General features: G+C 38.7%; 2 protein-coding genes and 2 non-coding genes across 6 annotated transcripts; 3 read left to right on the top strand and 1 right to left on the bottom strand.

The window, feature by feature from the left end:
• The first annotated feature begins 567 nt into the window (after positions 1 to 567).
• On the top strand, positions 568 to 8,397 carry Mak16 (MAK16 homolog). The gene is made up of 10 exons (XM_071610221.1): positions 568 to 649; positions 2,846 to 2,895; positions 2,987 to 3,096; positions 3,199 to 3,263; positions 3,456 to 3,607; positions 4,283 to 4,337; positions 5,757 to 5,831; positions 6,826 to 6,945; positions 7,700 to 7,765; positions 7,899 to 8,397. Exons 1-10 carry the CDS (start codon positions 635 to 637, stop codon positions 8,094 to 8,096), a joined length of 906 nt encoding a protein of 301 aa, XP_071466322.1. The 5' UTR covers positions 568 to 634; the 3' UTR covers positions 8,097 to 8,397.
• Positions 6,716 to 15,637, bottom strand: Tti2 (TELO2 interacting protein 2). Of its 3 annotated transcripts, none has more exons than XM_027939307.2 (8): positions 15,562 to 15,637; positions 14,567 to 15,278; positions 12,774 to 12,960; positions 12,092 to 12,184; positions 10,497 to 10,684; positions 10,275 to 10,418; positions 9,924 to 10,086; positions 6,716 to 8,710 (listed from the first exon to the last, which is right to left on the bottom strand). In XM_027939307.2, exons 2-8 carry the CDS (start codon positions 15,208 to 15,210, stop codon positions 8,606 to 8,608), a joined length of 1,524 nt encoding a protein of 507 aa, XP_027795108.2. In that variant the 5' UTR covers positions 15,211 to 15,278; positions 15,562 to 15,637; the 3' UTR covers positions 6,716 to 8,605. The 3 variants fall into 3 exon arrangements, with proteins under 3 accessions (XP_027795108.2, XP_027795109.2, XP_027795110.2); XM_027939308.2 differs by having other exon boundaries at positions 14,567 to 15,305; positions 15,562 to 15,595; XM_027939309.2 differs by having other exon boundaries at positions 9,924 to 10,074; positions 14,567 to 15,613.
• A 318-nt stretch (positions 15,638 to 15,955) lies between these two features.
• Positions 15,956 to 16,057, top strand: LOC114095928 (small nucleolar RNA U13). Its single transcript, XR_003583325.2, has one exon. It is a non-coding gene; the product is annotated as a small nucleolar RNA U13 (small nucleolar RNA).
• Positions 16,058 to 21,402: 5,345 nt separating this feature from the next.
• LOC114095926 (small nucleolar RNA SNORA70) lies at positions 21,403 to 21,534 on the top strand. Its single transcript, XR_003583323.1, has one exon. It is a non-coding gene; the product is annotated as a small nucleolar RNA SNORA70 (small nucleolar RNA).
• The last annotated feature ends 196 nt before the right edge of the window (positions 21,535 to 21,730 follow it).

Below are 21,730 nucleotides of genomic sequence, written 5' to 3'. Positions count from 1 at the left end.
GCCCATCCTTATTCTGAGATTGTGCCCTTCTTATTCTTTTAGCAATGACCTTTAGTAGAAACAACCTTTCTTTTGTAGAAACAGTAATTCCTCTAGCAAAATGAAAAATTAAAATGGACTGTTAACCCTCCACATTTGTTTCTGAAATATGATCTGACATATGAATTTCCGAGAGTGAGAAACACAGGGGCTTAGGTTAAAAAGGACAGAGGCTAATTTGGATTTTGAGCTCCCAGCCTACAAAGGAGCGCAAAAAGAACAATCCTGCCCCTCACGGCGCCGGGGCGGGCGCGGCTCTCCAGAACTCTACACTGGGCCGAACTAAGCAGAGAGGGAACTTCAGTCTGATGCTGGAGCAACAGGAGATTACCCGGCGATTCTCGACCACGCTGCCTACACTACTTCCCAGCGGCGCGGGACCCCACAGTAAACACAAGTCAGTGCGCGTGCGCGCTGATGTCCTTGCGCTTGAAGGCACACAGGAGGCACGACAGTTAGATCGCCAGGGGGCGCCGTGTGGCTTCGAGAAGTCCAGTTTCTCGCGAGACGTGAGGCTAGGCTTTCCGGAAGTGACTGCCCGGAGGAGCCGGGTTCTTCCTGGAAGCATGCGCTACTTGCTTGAACAGCCGAGACCATGCAGTCAGATGATGTGAGTTTTCTCCTGTTGCTCCCGGGATTTATGCAGTGCTTTTTGCACATTCTTAGGGATCAGAAACCGCATACTCAGCTGATTTGTTTGCCTCGTGCGGTTCCTGACGAGAGGTTTCTAGAACCCTGATTATCGAAAGTGTTTTTACACGCGTGTCTACGCGAGATCTCCAGCTCGCTGCGAACGTTCCGTTAAGAGGCCAGGACACTACCCCTCAGACCACGGGGTCAACTTAACCATTTCCTAGTGCCTAGCGTTAAAGACTTTGTGCCATGCTATCAGCTGTATTGTTCCTGGGACTTGGGAGGGCGGGAGAAAAGGGGTTATGGCGAAGTTTAGACTCCAAATTTAGGGATCCTGCTCATCCCGGTGCAAGTTACTTTTCAGTCTGCTTTTCCTGTGTTATTTTTTTTTTTTTTTACATCTGCTCTGTCTGCTTATGTCAGGATTTCAGAAGCATCCTAGGTTGATTCATTTAGCTGTTGGTAAACATACGTTCAGTATTTTTCCAACAATGTGCCGGGCATGGTGGTAATTACTCGGGTTTGTTAACAGAAACCCCTGCTGTTTTGGAGCACTCTGGTGAGGGAGAAAGTAAACAGGTGAACAAATAAAACAATAGTACTGTGAAAGAAAGATGAGTAATAAATGAAGTAGAGTGTAATTAGGAGACACTACTTAAGATGGGGCTGGTCATGGAAGGTTTCTCTTGAGACCTATAATATGAAAATGAGACAACCACTGAGCATTGGAGAAAACAGTAGAGGTACAGTAAAGCGTTCCAGAAAACATAAAGGTACAAAGATCTGAAGATGGGAGAGAAAAAATATAAAGGACACTCCTATAACTTGTTACAGGAATCAAGAGGATGAGAAGTAGGTATACTTGTTGAGGCAAGATGATGCAGTCTTATAGGAAGTGTTCTTAGGGCTTTTAGTGGGTGATGATATCAGCTATACCCTTGTGAAAGATTCTCCCCTTGCTGTGTTGTGTGAAGGACTTCTGAGGAGAGGGAATGAAAGCAAGGAGACTAGGGTAGTAAGTGTGGAGATGAAAAGAAATGGATGAACTTTAGGTTTGTTCTTTAGGTAAGTAACAAGACATGATGATGAATTCAGCGAACAAATGGGACAAATTAGGGGATTTTGATTTAAACAAATCGTTTATTCGTGATTTTATTTATTAAAATGGGGAAGACTAGAGAAGCAGTGCCATATTCTTTAGAGGGGTGTGGAACTCAGATCTTTATTTGAATATGTTAATAGTTATGATGTCTTTTAGACATTGAAATTGAAGTGTCAAGTGGGCAGCTGGATGCAAAGACAAAAGTAGTCCTCAGGAAAGAAGCCTTAATTGGGAGATGGCAATTTTGGAGTCATTGTTTTAGAGATGATATTGAAGTCACAAGCCTGACTTTCCTGCTTGTCCAGTTTCATTTCCTATAAAATTCTCAAAATGTGTTCTATTCTTTGACCTTTCTTCAACTACTTTAAAGCTTTTTCTCAATTCCTTAAGGCAGCTCTCTCAAAGGTTCTTACACTATCATACACTTCTGTGTGGCTCTTAGATTGATTGCTACTTTGTGATGCTTTGTTACATATTTTCCCCCTAACTAGATAGATAAAACTCTTAGAGAACTGTGCCTTCTTTTCATTCCTTACAGAGTGTCAGGACTTGGAGCCTTAAATATATAAGAAATGCTGAGTGAATAACAGGAACATCAGCCAGTGAAGGATAGCAATAGATAATTTTCCTTGCCCTCAGTGAGATAAAGTTGTGGTATATATATCCCGAAATAGTATTGTGCAGCCTTTTATAATGGAAAGTGAACATATATGTAAAAAAGCAAAGTTACGAAGTACATATAATATGATCTCATTTTTGCTTAAAATGTACACACAGGTACACTGTAGTTGGTGCCACACAAATTCTGGAAAAACAGAATACTAATGAAATTTTATCTCTGGGTAGTCACATTATGATTATTGCTAATTTGTATTCATTTTTTTTTTTCTACAGGAATCTGTAAAGAATTTGTGTAAAGAAAACAAGTTAGGCTTTCTTAAAAACCATTTCTTCCATTCCTTAAAGACTTCTTTCCTTAGTAAAGCATACCTTGATGTGTAGCATTGTCTTTTTTAATTAATATAGCATCTGTTGGGCCACCTGAAGAGTATTTTTACTTCTGTCTTGCAGGTTATCTGGGATACACTAGGAAACCGGCAATTTTGTTCCTTCAAAATAAGGTAAGACTGTATTTGCAACCTGGACTAAAATTCTTTTAGTTGCCCTGTTGGTAACTATTTTATAATCTATGTTTATTTCCTCCTATTCTAGAACCAAGACTCAGGGCTTTTGCAGAAATGAATACAGCCTAACTGGGCTATGCAATCGATCATCCTGTCCCCTGGCAAATAGTCAATATGCTACTATCAAAGAAGAGAAAGGTAATTCCTTCTTAACTTCTATAAGAACTACTAAACATCCTTTTAAAAGGATGTTCCTCAATCTCTCTGAAGTAATATTAAAGATTTTTTTTTATCCTTCAGGACAGTGCTACTTGTATATGAAAGTTATAGAACGAGCAGCTTTTCCTAGGCGTCTCTGGGAACGGGTAAGACTCACAAAGAAACTGTAGTGACTATTAAATCAAGAGCAAAAATGCCACATGACTTTTCTCTCTTCCTTGACCATCTCTAGATTAAACTTCTGAAGCCATTCCCACTAAGATTTTTAATGGTGGTGTTGATGGTGAAATCTTAATCATTTGCCCTTGCTCCTCAAGCTTCCTTTTTCTGTTTGGTAGGTTCGGCTTCATAAAAACTATGAGAAAGCACTGGAACAAATAGATGAAAACCTAATTTACTGGCCCCGCTTCATTCGACACAAATGTAAGCAGAGATTTACCAAGATAACCCAGTACCTGATTCGAATTAGAAAACTTACACTGAAGCGACAGTAAGTATTTGTATGTTTGTTTATTTTGAAACCTTCTTTACATAGAGCATGTTATTAATCTGAGATTGTTAAACTGCTAATAATGCTTTCTATTAAATTCAGCTTTGTATAATCTTGTATGATACACTAAGAAGAAATTTTAAAGGTGTGTCTTTTGATTTGCAGGATTTTTAAAACAAGAGTATAACTTTTATTATCTCCCCACTCCTTGCCTGAAAATATATTTCAAAATTTTTTCTTTTATAATTCCCTGAGGAAATCTTAACATTAGGGATTTGAAAATTGTCTAAAACATGATAAACAGGAATGTAAGACTTTTACTTTCTAAAAGTGTTAGACCCTGATGTTTTTTCATTGTCATGTGCAGAGAATGTTAAAGATGATATTAATCTTCTACAGGAAATTCCTATTTATTAGTTCACTGAAACATTAATCTTAGTATAGCAAATGCCCTCAGAAACCTCAGGATGTCTAAAGCAAACAAAAACACCTATGTTAAAATATATTTTAAAATAGCTGGTTTATTATAGCATTGAATTTCTGGAAATTTTTAAGTAGTATATTTTGCTGTATTGAGCTGAGCCTTATAAAACCAATTCCAATCCTTTTATCTTTTAAAAGCAACACAAAGCACATGAACCTGGATTTTCTGATAAAGTGTTTTATTTCTCCTAGGAGAAAACTGGTTCCTTTGAGTAAGAAGGTAGAGCGTAGGGAGAAAAGAAGAGAGGTAACGTAACTTACTTTTCACACTCATAGCTTTTGTATTTTCATTGTGGTAGCGGTAGTAAGCAAGGTACATGAGAAAGATTCAGTTACTGTTTTTCATGTAAACTGTTCAGCCCTGGATAATGGCGCACTAATCAATAGCAATATTAGTTGCCTATGACAGCTGAGTTTTTTGTATTTTAGGATTATGTATTTTTAGGTTAAAATATGGATGCTTTAGGGATGTGTATAGTGGAAACAATGTCTTAAGAGATTAAATAGACAAAAACAATGTCTTAATACAGATTCATAACTCCTTAAACTCTTGAAGTCAGATGTTTTAAGAATTCAGAATTCTGATGTTGCTTTTCTTATATATGATGTTATCTTCAGCAGAATTTGAGCATTATCTTTAAATAGCCAGATGTCTGGTCTGGATGTATTTGATTGATAAATTGAATTTTCTGCAGTTTAAAATTGCTGGTAAAGAATTGGAAACTCTGCTTTGATCATAGATTATTTACTTCTGTGAGGTAAATTGGGCAATTTTGTTACTAAAGTGATGAATAGTAACATTATTGTATCCTGGAACATGTGCTCTAGTCAGAAATCTCCAACCTTTGTTCAGAACAGTATACCTGTCCACCTCCTAAAATTACCTTATGCTTCAAGACCTAGGAATCTACTATTCCTGACCAGTTCAAATTTTCAGTCCTTCTTGGTATTTGCTTTGCTTACCTCCCTTTTACCAACAGACATTTGCCTAATGTCCTATCCTTTTAAGAAATAGCTTTATTAATCTTTTGATGCTTTTGTTCCCATGAATAACATATAAAGTTCTGTATCTCAAATATATCACATCATTGGTCTTCAAACTTTTTGATGGGTCCATCAATTAAAGTTTTTTGAATGTGCTGGGCATGGTGGTGCTTGCCTATAATAATAATAATATAATAATAATAATAATAATAATTTCATCCTGAAACTCATTATTGAAGTGTTGCCTTTAAATTGTTTTTTTATGAACTGTACTTAAGTTTTTCTGCTGGATTACTACTACTGACAGCCATTAGAGGAAGAGTTTTTTTTGGTTCTGTCACATGGAATCTAAGATGGTTTTAGAAAGTAGAATTAGGTGAAGGTCTCTATTTCCTTTTCTCAGCCTTTATAAAGTTTGACTTTAGGGATGATAATTTTATGATTCTTATGTAGACATAGTTTGATCTGTCAAAAGCTTTGTTAGAATTAAATTTATAATGCTACTTTTAAAACCATGGGAATTTTTAAATTGAAAAGTTCCCAAGAAAGCTTGAGAGGGAATGAAGAAATCTATTTGGCTAGAGGCAAAAGCCTCAATAATAGGATGAAATGGGAAATTTCTGTTTCTGCAGGCTGAAAAAATGAGTACTAATGAAGTAAATGGGTTTTCTCTCTTTTATAGGAAAAGGCATTAATAGCTGCTCAGCTGGACAATGCCATTGAGAAGGAATTACTGGAGAGACTGAAACAAGATACGGTGAGAAAGCTTGTAACTTTGGGGTACAAGTTTATTTATTTATTTATTTAATTTTGGTACTGGGGATTGAACCCAGGAGCACTCAACCACTGAGCCATATCCCCAGCCCTATTTTTTTGTATTTTAGTTAGAGACAGTGTCTCACTGAGTAGCTTAGTTAGGACCTTGCTTTTGCTGAAGCTGGCTTTGAACTCACAATCCTCCTGCCTCAGCCTCCTGAGCTGCTGGGGTTACAGGCATGCACCACCATGCCCAGCACAAGTTTTATTTTTTAAGCAATAGTATCATGCTAGAAAATATAGGGAAATGTATTTTATTTCAAAAATACTGGAAAGCTCTCTGCTCTGATTTTTATTTAAATTCACATAGACCTGGTTTCATTCCCAAACACAACAGTTCTAGATCTCTGTGTAAAAACCTTGGGATGCTCCATTTACCTATTAATCTAGTCTAAAGATTTTTATAAATTTCTTTTAAAAAAAAACTGTTATTTGTGTAGACAACTTAAAATATGCTTTTGCTTTACTATTTACCTTTGTCAGCAAAATTACATTTGTTTTTAATGCTTGGGTTTTATAAATTTCTAAAGTTTAAATGTCCTGGTTCCATGCATGCTCCATAGAAGCTACCCATTTGGTGTTAACTACTGATTTCTTAAAAGTCAAAAACAGGACAGGTGTGGCACACACCTATAAGCCCAGCTACTTGGGAGCTTATGCAGTAGTACTACAAATTCAAACCCAGTTGGGCAACTCAGCAAGACCCTATGTCAAAATAAATAAAAGGGCTGGGGATGTAGCTCAGTGGTGGAGTGCCCCTGGGTTCAATGCCCAGTACTGGGGGTGGGGGGAATGTCAAAAAGAAGGCATCAGAAAAACTACTCATCAAATTAAGTATTCTCATTTAATCCCTGAGGAAGAGATATGTTTGTAGGACAGTAGAATTTCAAGTGAAATACCCAAATGTAGTTAAAGGCAATTTGTTTGTTCTTCAGTATGGCGACATCTACAACTTCCCCATTCATGCGTTCGACAAGGCTCTGGAACAACAGGAGACAGAAAGTGACTCTTCAGATGCTGAGGAAAAAGATGACGAAGAAGATGAAGAAGAAGAAGTAAGTCTTGTTTGTTTTTGTTGTTGGTACTGGAATTGAACCCAGGGCTGCTTTACCACCAAGCTACATTCCCTAGCTTTTATTTTTTGAGGCAGTACCTAGCTAAGCTGCTGAAGCTGACCTTGAACTCAAAATCCTTCTGCCTTGGCTTTCCAAGTTTCTGGGATTACATACATGTACCACTGCAATGGCTTGTTTTTGTTTTGACAAGCACTAACATTTAGAAACAGATACATTTTTATGTAATTCTTACATCTTTTATTTATTTATTTTTGTGGTGGTGGGGAACAAATTCAGGGCCTTATACATGCTAGGCAAGCACTCTACAACTAGCTATACCCTTGGTCCCTATTTTTTGTAATTAAGAGAGAGAATATTATCTTCAGCCCCTTAACCAAAAATGATTTAGTTACCTTTTCTCTGTCACAAGATTTGCTTTGTCCTCCACCTCAGCCAACAAACTCTTTATAAATTAACAATTTTAGTTTTACTTAATGAAGATATTTTGCCTCTAATAATTTAAATATATATAAATCTATTTTAAATATATAAATTTAATATATATAATATATATTAAATAATACAATAATATATAAAATATATAAATCTAAAAATTTAAATCAGGTGTGGGAATTATCTGATGTCTCTAAAATTTAGGAGCACTAAACATGGGAATAACTAAATTTTGATTGGCTTATACCAAAGAATCATGTTCTTATTTAGCAAAGAGTTTTTACTATATGTTTTATTTTAGGATGCGGGCAAAAGAGAATTTGTGGAAGATGAGGAAGTGGATGAGAGTGATCTAAGTGATTTTGAGGTGAGCTCTGGGGGTAAAAGATTGTCTTTTGGCCTGTGGCAAAAGAATAGTTTCTGAACATAAACAAAAGCAAATAAACACTCTATTTGTTCTAAACTAGCATTTTTCCTTTGATCTTTTCTCTCCATATTAGGATATGGATAAGCTGGAAGTCAGTGGTGATGAAGACCAGGAAGATAAATCCTCCAATGAAGAGGAAGAAGACAAGACTATTAATGCAAAGCACAAAGGCAAAACACCTTTGAAAGGACCTTTCAGGAGGAAACGAGCCTATGTAGAGATAGAGTATGAACAAGAGACAGAGCCCATGGCCAAGACCAAAACCACATGATTTTCCTCCATTTTTAACCAGGACTGAACATTTTGAACTTTTTTTTAATCTTAAACATACATACACCTCCAGTTTTTGCTCTTTTATGTACTATTTCACACAATACTTATGTTCTTAATATTTATGCCACTTCAGTGGGGCAAGAAATCTGGAGTAAGTGGAAGAAAGCTGTAAGTTGTGAAGAGTATTTTTATACCATATGTGTTGGCAATCACAGCTTGAGCCCAAGAAGCTTAACAGATGAGTCCCTGAAGGTGGAATGAAATTGTGGGTGTAAATATTTATAAATTTTAGCACTAAATTCCTTAGTGTCCTTTTTTCTTTCTCCCAAACTTTATATAGAATGTCAGGTCTTCAATGTCTTCTTTTTCTCCTTTCCCTATTCCTATGGGGTAAAAGAAAGAAAAAAGTTCCTATTTTTCAATGTTTAGTGTAATAATACCTTTTCCCACAACTCCATTCATACAATCTGGAATGGAAAGAAAATTCTTTCCTTTTAATGAGCACTGTTAAGTTCCATGGTAGGGATTGCCTTCAGGAACCTGTTGCACTTTTCTGATACAGCTCACCACCGTTCTGTCTTCACAGCTTAGGAGAATTTTGGCCAAGAGACCCTGAAACATGAAACCAAACAAACATGGACTTTTTTGAATTGTTACTTTTTCCCCTTTACTTTCATTCTTCTTCTCTAGAAAATACTCAAAGAAGAAAAGAATGGATAACTCTAGAGGACAGTTCACCAATCAGAATAGATTACTTCAAAAACCATTAACAAGCCAGGCACAGTGGTGTATGCCTATAATCCCAGCAGCTCAGGAGGATCATGAGTTTAAAGCCAGCCTCAGCAACTTAGCAAGACCCTAAGCAACTGAGTGAGACCCCATCTCTAAATACAAAGAAAGGCTGGGGATGTGGCTCAGTGATCAAGCACCCCTGGGTTCAATACCCAGTACCAAAAAACCAAACTGAAACAAAACATTAACTTGTTTATTCCAGTGTCCTGTTGGTTCAAGAGGCAGCAGTTTAATTCTAACCACGGCAACTTAATCTGGATTTAGAACTCAAAACTTGAAACTGCCCAAGGTTAAGAGCTAAAATGAAATAGTTTGGTTTGTTGTTTTATTTTTTTTTCACACTCTCAAATATTTCTGAGATGAATTTCTTTTCATGCTACCTTTAGGCTTTCAATTGAAGATTTCTAAATGGAGTAAAAAATGAGACAGTCTGTTAAATACATATAAATGCACAGATAGCTAGTATAAACTGTGACTGAGTAGTTAACTTTTGTGGAATATACGACCAAAAAGAATTCCCATATGGATAAATAAAACTGTGGGAAAACATCCACCTAAAATGGTTACCTACCCCAAAACAGGAACATTTCTGATAGCTAAGTTATTCAATATTAAACTCATTACTTCTTTTAATTCAAAAGACTAGAACAGAACTTAAATTTTACAAACTCTTGATCATAATGCTTTTGCCCGTACTCTCTTGTCCGTAATTCAGACCTCTGATCCTCTTGCCTTTTGCTCTAAGCAGTTCTGAATAGCTTTAAAATGAGGGTCTGGGGATATAGCTCATTAATAAGAGTAATGCTTATTAGCATGTGCTTCAAAGGCTGCCTGGGGGAAAGTGTAGTACTTTGGGATTAATTCCCATCATTAGAAAAAAAGAAAAAGTACTGAACAAACTGTTGAAGACTAGAGGGCTTAGAGATGGGAATATAAAACCCTCTGGGCTTGGTGAGGCACATAAATAGTAAATTATCACAGGAATTACATGTAAATAATGAGGGCCAACTAAAACCAAATTGTACACTCTTACCTTTACTTGTCCTTGAGAACAGTGATCTAAGAGAATCAGGCAGTCTGTGGCCTCCTGTAGCAAGGTGTTCTTAACAGGCTCAGGTGTAAGTGTTGGGTCCCTTGCTACATCACATATAAGTTTCAAGATAGCTTTCAGTAAGACCACAAGTCTGCAAGAAATTCTGCAGTCAGAAAGAAAAGACTGTTCACATTCTAAAAGACCATTAACATCAAAACAGAACCAATGATCAGACTTCAGATTTTTGTTATGCATGTCCCTAATACTTTGCACTGAATTACAGAAGTTAAAAAGAGAAAATTGGCCGAGTTTTGCCCCTTTTTAGCACAGCTGTCTGCTTAGAAGTTATACCTGGGCCAAGTATACTGCATGAGAAGTTTTAGGGTTTCTAATATCTTCAATCTAGCCTCCTCTTCTGGTCCGTCATAAACCTCCAGATAACTAATGATGACCCGCTCCAGCCTCTTCAAGTGCCGGACAGTTAGGATCCCCAACCTAAAAATAGAAGAGAAAATGTGATGCCAAAGAGTTGAATTTGGGATGTATGGCTAGACCAGCAACCCAGATACTTGCCTCTTCACAAAAGCTGGTAGGTTTCTTGCATAAGTCCTACGTAAGAGAATGCGATGCTCAGGTTCCATATGGGTTAGGATCAGCCGCAGTACCTCATCACAGTGCGTGGTGGTGCGAGCTCCATCTCCCTTCCAGTGCGTGGTTTTCTCCAGGATGGGGAATAAATCCAGGAGACACAGGAGCACAGCCTAAAAGGAATAAATGGAAAGAAACTATAGTTCATCCGTTTGCATTCACAACACTCTTGATTTTTCTAAGAACTTCATTAATCTACTGTCTTTGGGTTCCATGTCATAGCAATTCTAAGATACCAAAGTAATTAATATATTGGATGCAAATTATTTAACACCGTCTTCACATCCTTCATCTCCATTTTTCCTAAGGATTGTTCCTTACTAGTTTGTGAAATGGGAATACTGGCAGAGCTGGGATGTTTATCCAGACTTTAGGAATTTAAGTCTATTGTCACTAAGTAAAAGGGACTTAGTGATAACTTCATATTTACATGTACTATCAATAAACCCACTTCCACACAGAATCTAAGATAGTCCAAATTAGTATCACATTTGATCACCCTATCTGAAGTTACAGTATCCAGACCCTCCCCTTTTAGTTCTCCTGGGATGCTTGGTTATTCTTAGTGTTTTGCATTTTCAAAAGTCTCTTCTTCACCATCTTAAAAGCCATAAATATACTTTTACCTGTTTAGTATAGTATGTGGAGTCTCAATAACTCCAAATACTAATTTAAAAATAAAAGTAAAAAAAAATAAAGAGAAAAAAAAGATGCTGGAGGAGGAGGTAGACAAGACATTTAAAAAGATCAAAGATTAGAGGTATAATTCTGGAAGAGTGCTGCCCAACATGTACAAGGATCTGGGTTCTATCCCCCCCGACACACACACAAACATGTAATTTTATAGATTTGTTTCTTCTGTCTTCAGAATATTCTCCCTCCTATGAAACTTCTATTCATCCCCATAAGCAAATATCACTTGCTTCCCAAAGCCTTCTAAAACCATCCCTAACACCACCCCAACCTGGTTAGTTGCCTATTGCTAGACATCTGCTGCATTTTACACAAACCTAATATAGTTATCACTCATATTGCACATGTGTTCAGATATGTGAATACATAATCAATTACCTTACTATCCCTCCAAAGGATTTCTTAAAGCCTACCTAATTCATTTATCTCTGAATCTTACAATAGTTACTGGCACATAATGGGTATCAGTGACTACTGGATGAAAAAATAAATGACACTAAATATTTACATATAATGAGTTTCAAGTGCATATGTTGATATAAGGCAAGAAAGAAGGAAGAACATTAAAATTAATAAAAAAGAACTTTTTCAGACATTTAGCTGCCGATAAGTGATACATAACTGACCAACGTGAAGGCAAACCACTGGTTTTTCTTTGAAGACTCAGGTGTGGATGCCTGTCTAATGTTGAGCTATTTTTTAGGCAACAGCTTTTATTTATCATCGTTACTTTATAAGAGAGGAACAGGTCTCTCAACTACTCAGTACTTACATAGCGCAATCTTCTACTCAATTTTGGAGAACTCAAACAGTTGAATAAACCTTACCTGAATGAGGTTGTGTTCTGGCATGTACAGGTGGTTGAAAATGGCATGGTATATGACCTGGGCTCTGTTAAACTGGAGCAAATCAGCAGCTGGCTGCAATCAGACAAGTTATCCAATTAAAAGTTTTCCAAGACTGGCAAAATGTTGGTAATTCTCCAAATTAGATTATGGGTACATGGAGGCTAATTATATCAGTCTATTTCTGCATATATTTTAAAAGCTCTACAATACAAAATTTTTAAGTTTCCTTCAATACTAGCTTGCACATTTGGGTACAATCCCTTTCAGGTTCAGTTTTTTTCCCTTGTTCAAAGTCAACTGTTAATCACTCAAGGTCTAGTTATTCAGTATGATAATGATCCATCCTTCCTGTTTCTACTATAACTATCCTTTTTGCTTTTTTTTAAAACTCAGGACCTCATGCATGCTATGAACACACTCTACCACTGAGCTATACTCCTGATTTTTTGGTTGTCCTTTTTAAATTAAACCATGAAACACATCAGGTTGGCAGAGGAGAAATTTAAGAAGAAAAATAAATAAGTGAATTTAATGACTTAATGACCTAAGCTAGTGAATGAACATAAGTGAAAATAATAGCTATATATGATGACTTAAGAATGGTCATGAATAACTAACTCAGTCTGTCCCATCAACACAGGTGACAGCAGAAATTGCTTACCACATTAAGCACAATGTGATGAAGGCAGCGTACACCCAGGATTTTGTTCTCAGTTTGATAATCATCTGAGATGAGCAATGATGGGGGAAGTATCCTTTCTAGGTATTGGTATAGCCAGGGTCGAGTGACCTGTTGCAGAATCCATGAGAAAACATGTTTGGCAGCAGGGTTATTTTTCCAGGTTTCCCTAAATGCATACATGAAACAACATAAAGTGATGTGATGTTAATTAGCAATATAATTAACCAGTTCAAACTGAACAGAGTATTTTTTATTCTTGAAAAAATACACCCCACATAGGATACGTCTTGGTTTTATAACACTTATTTTATGATTTGAGTTAAAATAATTTCCATAATTGGGCTGGGGATATAGCTCAGTTGGTAGAATACTTGCCTCACATGCACAAGGCCCTGGGTTCAATCCTCAGCACCACACACAAAAAAAGTAATAATAATTTCCATAATCTACACTAAATATAACAATCATCAAGGGCTCTCTGTTTAAAACTTATCCAATGAGAAACAGTTATTTATAACCACAGCTATGTAAAGAATCTGAGGTGACAGTGCTGTTGGTGACTATTACAGTAAATATGTTCTGAAAAGGGAAAGAGGAATAATGGAAATGTCTCGGCATTATTATAAGGGAACAAATGAATCAATACATAAGCACCAATTTAGAGATTATAAAGTGAATTTGCACATGACTCAACTAATCCTCAAAATAACTGTTAGTATATATATTTATATTAAAAATAATGAAACAGCTGGGTTTCATTATTTTTAATATAAATAATATCTATTATTTATATTAAATAATATATAAATAATCCCAGCGTCTCAGGAGGCTGAGGCAGGAGGATATCAAGTTCAAAGACAGCCTCAGACCGGTGAGGTACTAAGCAACTCAGTGAGACCCTAAATAAAATACAAAATTGGGCTGGGGATGTGGCTCAATGGTTGAGTGCCGCTAAGTTGAATCCCTGGTAAACACCTGCCATCAAGGGAACAGATTCAGAGAGGCTATCTAAACTGGTTCTACTCAGAACAATAAAAGGAAGCCCTTGGGCTGGGGTTGTGGCTTGGCGGTAGAGCGCTCACCTAGCATGCGTGAGGCCCTGGGTCCGATCCTCAACACCACATAAAAATAAGTAAATAAACAAAATAAAGGTATTGTGTCTAACCAAAAAATAAATATTAAAAAAAGAAGCCCTTGTCCTCCATGTTCCTGGTAAAAATGACAGTTTATGATATTTTTTTGTCATCACTTCAGTGCTACAAATACTTCCAAAGTATCAAGTGAAAAAAAGAGTCATTATTTTTTCATTCCAAATACTACTTCTCTATCTAAAACCTAGTGATGAGTTTAAAGATCCCCAAATTGAAATTCAAACTTTTGTTTTTGTGGTGCTGGAGAATCAAACCCAAGTCCTGCCTCATGTTAGGCATGTGCTCTACACTCTCAACCCCTCAAATCATAAGTTCTTAAAATCCTCTCCAAATCCCTATCTTCACCTAGGTTAAGAAACATAATTCCAGATCAGTGGGACAGGATTTCCAATTTTTCAAGGCAAATGTCTAGTGCCAGAAAGAACATTGTAAAATCAAGCCTGAAAACCTTGGTTTTAATCTCATATTTACTACTATCTAGTGCATTTTTAACAAGCCAGTTTTAAGAGATCTACTATTACAACATCTTTATTTTCCTGATGAATAAACTTGGGTTCTTTGAGCTCTAACCTTCCACTACATTAGGTTGAAGCTCATGTGGCAAAGGGAAGGAGTACTCACTTATTCAAATCGGGTTTGAGTAGCCCCATTACCACAATAAATTTCCCTTTCTCATCTTCATTTTCTCCGCATAAGAATCCTGCCTCAGAACTGCATCCAGTAACTCGAAGTAGTAAGGAGAGCACCTCTCCAGCAACCTCCTGAGATTTTGGGCTGGTCCATGGTTTCTCCAAGCAGTGTGTGATAGCAAAAATATAGATGGGTCCTGCCAAGTGACGTAGGCCTGTCTCCCATGCAGGGCAGTCAAGAGAATTCTTGGCAGTCTCGACTTTCCCCAACAGTTTAAGAAAGAGTAACCCAACTTCTGCTGCTTTCTCAGCTACTTCAGAGTGACCATCACTTCCACCTTCCTCTTCTTTGTATGGGGCTGCGTACTTTCCCAGAGCTTTTGCCACCTGCCCGAGTATTTCAGGTATTCCACGGTGCGGTTCGCCACTCTCCTCAAATAATCTGTTACATTCTGTGGCTTCTATTAGAGCACAGAGGTCTTTAAGAGCGACATCTCTTGAGTTGCTTTGTCGTGCTTCCTGGCCGGTAAGGCGGTGCAAAATCTTGGAGAAATTCTGTTCGAGGGCAGAGGGAGACCACTCGCCAGGCAAGGAAGAGCCTTCCCGCGGTGTTTCCTTCGCGCTCTCAAGCTCCATTCCTCCGGCTGCAGCAGTAAAGATCTGGTCTCCGTTGGGGCACGAAGCTAGAGGCTGGATAGGACCCACTAAAGAGGGGAGAGATGACTCGGAAGCTGGAATTATGCCAAAGGACAGTTAACTATATTCAAATAAAAGGGCGAGACGTCTGGGAGCAGGGTGACAAGTTTGATCGGGTTAATAAAGTGCAAGGGAAATGCGCCTTGCTGGTAAAAAGTCTCAGACTTGTAACTGGGAAGTGGAGAAACTACTCTTTCTGAAGACACCCCACTTCCCCTCCATTTTTTCTTTCTTTTTTTTTAAGAAAGAACCTGGTGAGCTAAGACACGAACACAATAAGAATGCGAATACCTGCCGGGTATCCCACACACGGTCTGTCTCTGGCAGTATCCGGCACCACCAAACCTCGTTGCCGCAAAGCACAAGGCTAACTTCCGCCGATACTGACGCAACCTTCTATTTCACGACTTACGGTCGGAAAGCCATAAAGATAGGCTAAGAAAACAGGCAGAAAAGGTGGAGCTCTAGCGAATATATTTACATATATAAGCACCCGCTCACTAATTTAGTTTCTGTTTTGTTTTGGTAAGATGGGAAAGAAAGTTGTCACAGAGTATCAGCTCTGCTTTTTGAAGTGTACAGAAATTTTTGTGTTAAAATTGGATATATATGAAATTATCTAATCACCCTATTCGAAAAATTAGTGGCACATACTTGGGACTGCTTACCAGAAATTACGGCTCCGATCCTTCGGTTCATAAGCGTGATGATTGGGTATTCACGCTCTTGTGTGAGATGTGCCTCCCTCTAAACCTTGTTACGACGTCGGCACATTACCCGTCTGACGTGAACTTAAAGGATCGTATAACTTTTATCACGTTTCTAAGTTCAGGGAGGCATAATCTTTTGGGTTCTTGTTAGCTTATACTGTTGCCCCAGCTTGTAAAATGTATGTGGGTTTTTTTTGTTTTTGTTTTTCGTTAAAGTGTAGGTGGTTAATTTTGTGTAGGTCTTATCTTTTATTCTGGAAACTGTCTTTTGTGGATAGTGTCGAACATTTCACCGAACGGAGCGCGGTCACTCCCGCACCCAGCAGTAGGTGTGGCTTTCTGCACTGTCCCTCCCGTGCGGGGGCGCGTAGCTCTGGTTCTGGGCTGCTGGCGGCGAGTAGAACGAACCCCAGAACGACCGCAAGAGAGCGGGAAGGGCGCAGGCCTTGCAGGCTGGGGATCCTGGAGCCAGGTCCAGGACCGCCGTCTTGGTAGAGTTTTAACCAGGCGCCTAGCATAGAGTCCTTTACCTTAGTCCATTTCCCGCCGTGCAGACCTGATTTCCCCCTCTCATTGCAGTTTCCCCGGGGGCGGAATTGCGTTCGCTTAACTTTAGTAAAGCTCCTCCGGGCCTGGTCTCCGGGCACTGTGCCCTGCCCCTTTGGGAGTTTGCCAGCTTCTATTCCTCAGAGGTGTCACGGTGTCCCAGGAGTCTGAAGAAGCCAACGTCGTTTGTGCCAAGGCGTGGGCAGGAGCGGAAAAAATACGGACTTTGAGCATCAGGAGGGTCGGTAGAGACTACTGGGCCGTTTCTCGGAACGGGATCCACGGGGAGGCTCTACGCTTCTCTGCTGCCACCCAGCAGCCCTGCCTGTGGCCAGCGGCCTGTGCCACCCTGCAGCAGAGGCTTTGGGTTTTATCCCGCCTCCAGGTCCCTGAAAGTCCAGAAGAAGCCCCTTGTGGCCTCCGGATTGTGGGTGTGTGTGTTCGAGGAGTGAGCCGTGACACGTCAGTGGTTCCTTGTCCTCCTGGAGGTGGTTATGGTGCAGGGGGCTATACGACCCGCACTTGGCATGTTCTTGGTACAGGACTTGCAACTAACCAATCTACTCTGTCTTCCTGTCTGCCTTGATTTTTTTTTTCTTCCCTGTGACTTTGGGCAAAAGTTCAATATTCCAAGAACATTCTATGCATTAATTTTTTATATGTATTTTTTGTAGTTGTACACAATAACATTTTATTTATTTTTATGTGGTGCTGAGGATCGAACCCAGGGCCTTGCACATGCGAGGCAAGCGCTCTACCGCTGAGCCATAACCCCAGCCCCTGCCTTAATTTTTTTACTGGAAAAAATGTAGTTGATGATAGTCCCTACCTGCCTCTTAGAATTGTTTTGAGAAAGCAGTTAAATACATTCAAACTGCTTAGAACAATGTGTGGTCAGCGGAAAGTTCGATCATATAGATGTTAGCTCTTATTGTTATACCACAATTCCCATGTTAACTCACATTTCCTCTTTCCAAGGGAATTTTGTCGTTATGACCCTCCTTCTTGGCCTTTGTCATTTGACCTTCCCTTTCTCTGACCAACTGGTGGCACTCCTGATTTTCTCAGCAATTCCAATCACTAATAAACATTTCCTCCCAAGAGGACTTACCCTTATAAAGGCCCAAGTGGAGCAAGATGCCAATCAATAGGCAGCTATTGTATCCTTCCTGTGTGGGAGCATTTCTTCCCTGTACCATGTATCCCTTGTGCTAAGTGGATCCAAGCTCACACTTGATGTGAGGAAAGTAATTGTATTGTAGACATTTCCCCCTCTACACAGAGTTTCCTGAAGCCAGTGACCATGTCTTTATCCCTAGTGCCTGGCACAATTTAGTCATGCAATAAACGTTTTTTGAACCCACATGTCCATCCACAGAGGACTGGCTGAATAGACTACGGTACATCCACACAATGCAGCTCTGTGTGGCTGCACAGAGAAAAGAGGACCATCTCTGTGGACTGCTGTGGAACTCCAGAATATGTTGTTAAGTGAAAAGAGCACTGTGGAGGACATGTATGTTGCCTTCTTTTAAGAAAGATGGACAAATAGGAACAATGATGTGTGTATATCCTTACACCTGAAAGCAGCAACAGTGGAGTATAAATTGCAAACTAATAAAATACTACGTATAAGAAAAAAGTGCAGGATGAAAGGAATAGGGATGGAACCTAGACTTCTCTGTATATACAGCATTTTATAGTTTTGACTTAATATCAAAAGAATCCCATAAATGTTTTGTGTAATTATTTTTTTTTAATTTTTTTTTTTAATTTTAGGTGGACACAATATCTTTATTTTATTTTTATGTGGTGCTGAGAATCGAACCCAGTGCCTCATGCATGCTAGGCAAGCACGTTACCACTTGAGCCACATCCCCAGCCCCATTGTGTAATTATTTAAAAAAGAAATTAACGGGGGCTGGGGATGTGGCTCAAGCGGTAGCGCGCTTGCCTGGCATGCGTGCGGCCTGGGTTCGATCCTCAGCACCACATACAAACAAAGATGTTGTGTCCGCCGATAACTAAAAAATAAATATTAAAAATTCTCTCTCTCTCTCTCTCTCCCTCCCTCCCTCCCTCCCTCCCTTTAAAAAAGAGAAATTAACAAAGCATGTTCTACAGAAAAAAATTAAAAATACATTGAGTCATCAGCATGACCACATAGAAAAGTAAGAAAATGACTTCGAAGCTTATTAATATGGCTATATTCCCTTAATGTGATATTTTCTAAGGACAAAAAAAATGGCAAAGAAATCAACTGCATTTAGAAATAGTATTATTAGTAAGAATAATGTATTGTTATTTACTATTGTATTATAAATGATTTATATATATTACCAAATAGTTAAATATGTTAATATTGTTAGAACCCAAAGTTTCCAGCTACAGACAAAAAAAGATAAAATTATCAAATAAATAAAATTTGGTGTAAACTCTATAATCTGAAATTCTAATGGGCAATGTCAGTATGAATTTATGAATTAATTGTCTTCATTCTACAAAATGCACATGTCCTAGTTGTGTCCACTGAAAAGGCCAAAAAGCAATAATAGTCCAATGACCGTTATCCAAATTCAAAGTCTAAATGCTTTTTTTCACTACCAGGAACAAGGAATGGTTTCAGAAATGACTGAACTGGGGCAAGAGCTGTGCTGTACAAGATGAGCCTGTAGCATTTTGCTATGCCAGAAAGCAAGGTAGCTGCCAAATATTACTAAGGTTACATCGAAAGAATCCTGGAGCCAAGATAAAGGTGCACCCTTTGGCCAAAGATGGAGCAATTTAGTCATGAAAAGAATAATAATGGTCATGATTGAAACATATTAAATATATACAAATCAATGAATTGGTAATGATGTTAACAAGAACATTCCTCATCATTCACCTTTTGAGAGCCTAAGAAACCAACTTTATTTATTTATTTGTTTGTTTTTAGTATCAGGGATTTGGTTTGGTTTGGATATGAGGAGTTCCCCGCAAAGTTCATGTGTTAATGCAGAAATGTTAGGAGGAGAAATGACTAGATTACAAGAGCTGTAACCTAATCAGTCCATCCTAGTTTGAATGGAAAAACTGGGTGGAAACTATAGGCAGGCGGGGCATAACTGGAGGAGGTGGGTCACTAGGGGCATGCCCTGGAAGGGTTCATTTTCCCTGTGCCCACCCTGTCCTTCTGCTACCAGACCCCACTGTGAGCTGAGTAGCTCCAAGCAGCCTTTGATGCTGTCTTACCTTAGGCCCAAAGAACAATTCTGGCTCTGAAACCATGAGTCAGAATAAACTTTTCCTCCTCTAGGTTGTTCTTGTTAGTTATGTTATGCCTAACATGCCCTGGAGTCCTTCCCCAATACCATAAAAAATGAAAGGAAGGAAGGAAAAGAAATTATATATCTGGAATGTACTTTAAAATACTCCATGGGAAGGGTCGTGATGAAGGCACGGCCAAGAGACAGATGCAAGAGTATAAGTGTGTTGACGGTTGTTGAAGCCAAGTGGTGTTCATGGGTGCCATTTATATTAGTGTTTATACTTTAGCATAATTCTGAAATTATTCATAATAAAAATTTATGTGAGGGCTGGGGATGTGGCTCAAGCGGTAGAGCGCTCGCTTGGCATGCGTGCAGCCCGGGTTCGATCCTCAGCACCACATACAAACAAAGATGTTGTGTCCACCGAAAACTAAAAAATAAATATTAAAACATTTTCCCTCTCTCTCTCTCTCTCTTTTTTAAAAAAAATTATGTGATTGCATTTACATTTTTTGTTTTGTTTGTGCAGTCCTGGGTTGTTGTTGTTGTTTTTTTTGTACTAGGGATTGGATCCAGAGGTGCTTTTACCAGAGTCACTGAGCCACATCTCCAACCCTTTTTGTTTTTATTTTGAGACAAGTTCTCATTAACTTGCTTAGGGCTTTCTAAATTGCTGAGGCTGACTTTGAACTTAGCGATCTTCTTGCCTTAGCCTCCCAAGTCACTGGGATTATAGGTGTGAGCCATCATGCTGTGCTTATTGGGTCTGTTCAACTCCCAAACCTGTGCTTTTCACCGCTCTACCAATTCTTTTTACAATCCTGAAACCTCACTATCATTGAACATCACATGAATGGTACTGTACAAAGGCCAAGGCAGTTACCTAGGGGAGCCCACAGTCTTTAGAAGAATTAAAAGCAATTTCATCTGGATTAGTCTTTACGCTGCATGTTTCCCCCCATTCAATCCTCACAATTTAAATTTACAGAGTACCATTATTATCCACATTTGACTTATTCTCCTTGACTATTTTCCTTCATTTTTTTGGAAAGCAACCCAGCAGCATCTCCTAAAAGAATAAATGAGTTCAGTAGCAACTCTACTCCTGTAACTATCATGTGCAAATAACCATTTGCAAAGATATAGGTTTACGATCGCAAAGATAAATAAGTAGTTTTATTACATCACCACTTGTATTGCAAGGTGGAGTTCAGCAACAGTATGTCCCCACTGGGGAATTCTCCATTTTTTAAAAGAATGATGTGGAGCTCAGTTGATAAAGTTGTTAAGTGGTGCCTGTATGATGAAGAGATACTGTGAGCCCTGCTTATAAGATAATGCTTAAAAAATAATGTTCTGTACATATGGATTCATACATATGTGGAGTTCCCCTGAGTACCTGAACACTTGAGTAAGGAGAAAATGTAGGTGGATACACCCCTGGTCCTCCACATAGATGGATGACCTTGAGAGGCAGGCTGGATGGTGTTGATGTGGGGGAAGGGAGGCTGAGAAGAAGATGGAGAGGATAAGAAAAAAAAGTGTGGCGGGGAAATGACCACATGTTTTACAAATCAGCCTATGATTATATTTGTATATTTTATAAAATATGTATAAATGTAATTGTGTAAAAAAAGATTAACACTTAAAATATTTTGTTAAGAAGGAACAATGTGCATTGGTTGCAAACAGCAGTCTCTTTGGTAGTGTGCAGCTTGTTGCTCATATGGTCACCCAAAGAGACTTTGGAGACAGCACTTTCCGGTGCATTTTCATATCTGTGATCTCATGCTGTCTACAATCTAGGTTCCAGAGAGGTGTGCAGGGTATCTTTGGGAGACCCCAGGGCATGGTAATCAGGGTTTACGTTGGCCAAGTAAGTCATCATATCCATCCTCACCAAGCTGCAAAACAAGGAACGTGCGATTGAGACCTTACCCAAGGCCAAATTCA

Source organism: Marmota flaviventris, chromosome 3 (assembly GCF_047511675.1).
Source record: "Marmota flaviventris isolate mMarFla1 chromosome 3, mMarFla1.hap1, whole genome shotgun sequence".
NCBI lineage: Eukaryota > Metazoa > Chordata > Mammalia > Rodentia > Sciuridae > Marmota > Marmota flaviventris.
This window is presented reverse-complemented; position numbering and strand designations above follow the sequence as displayed.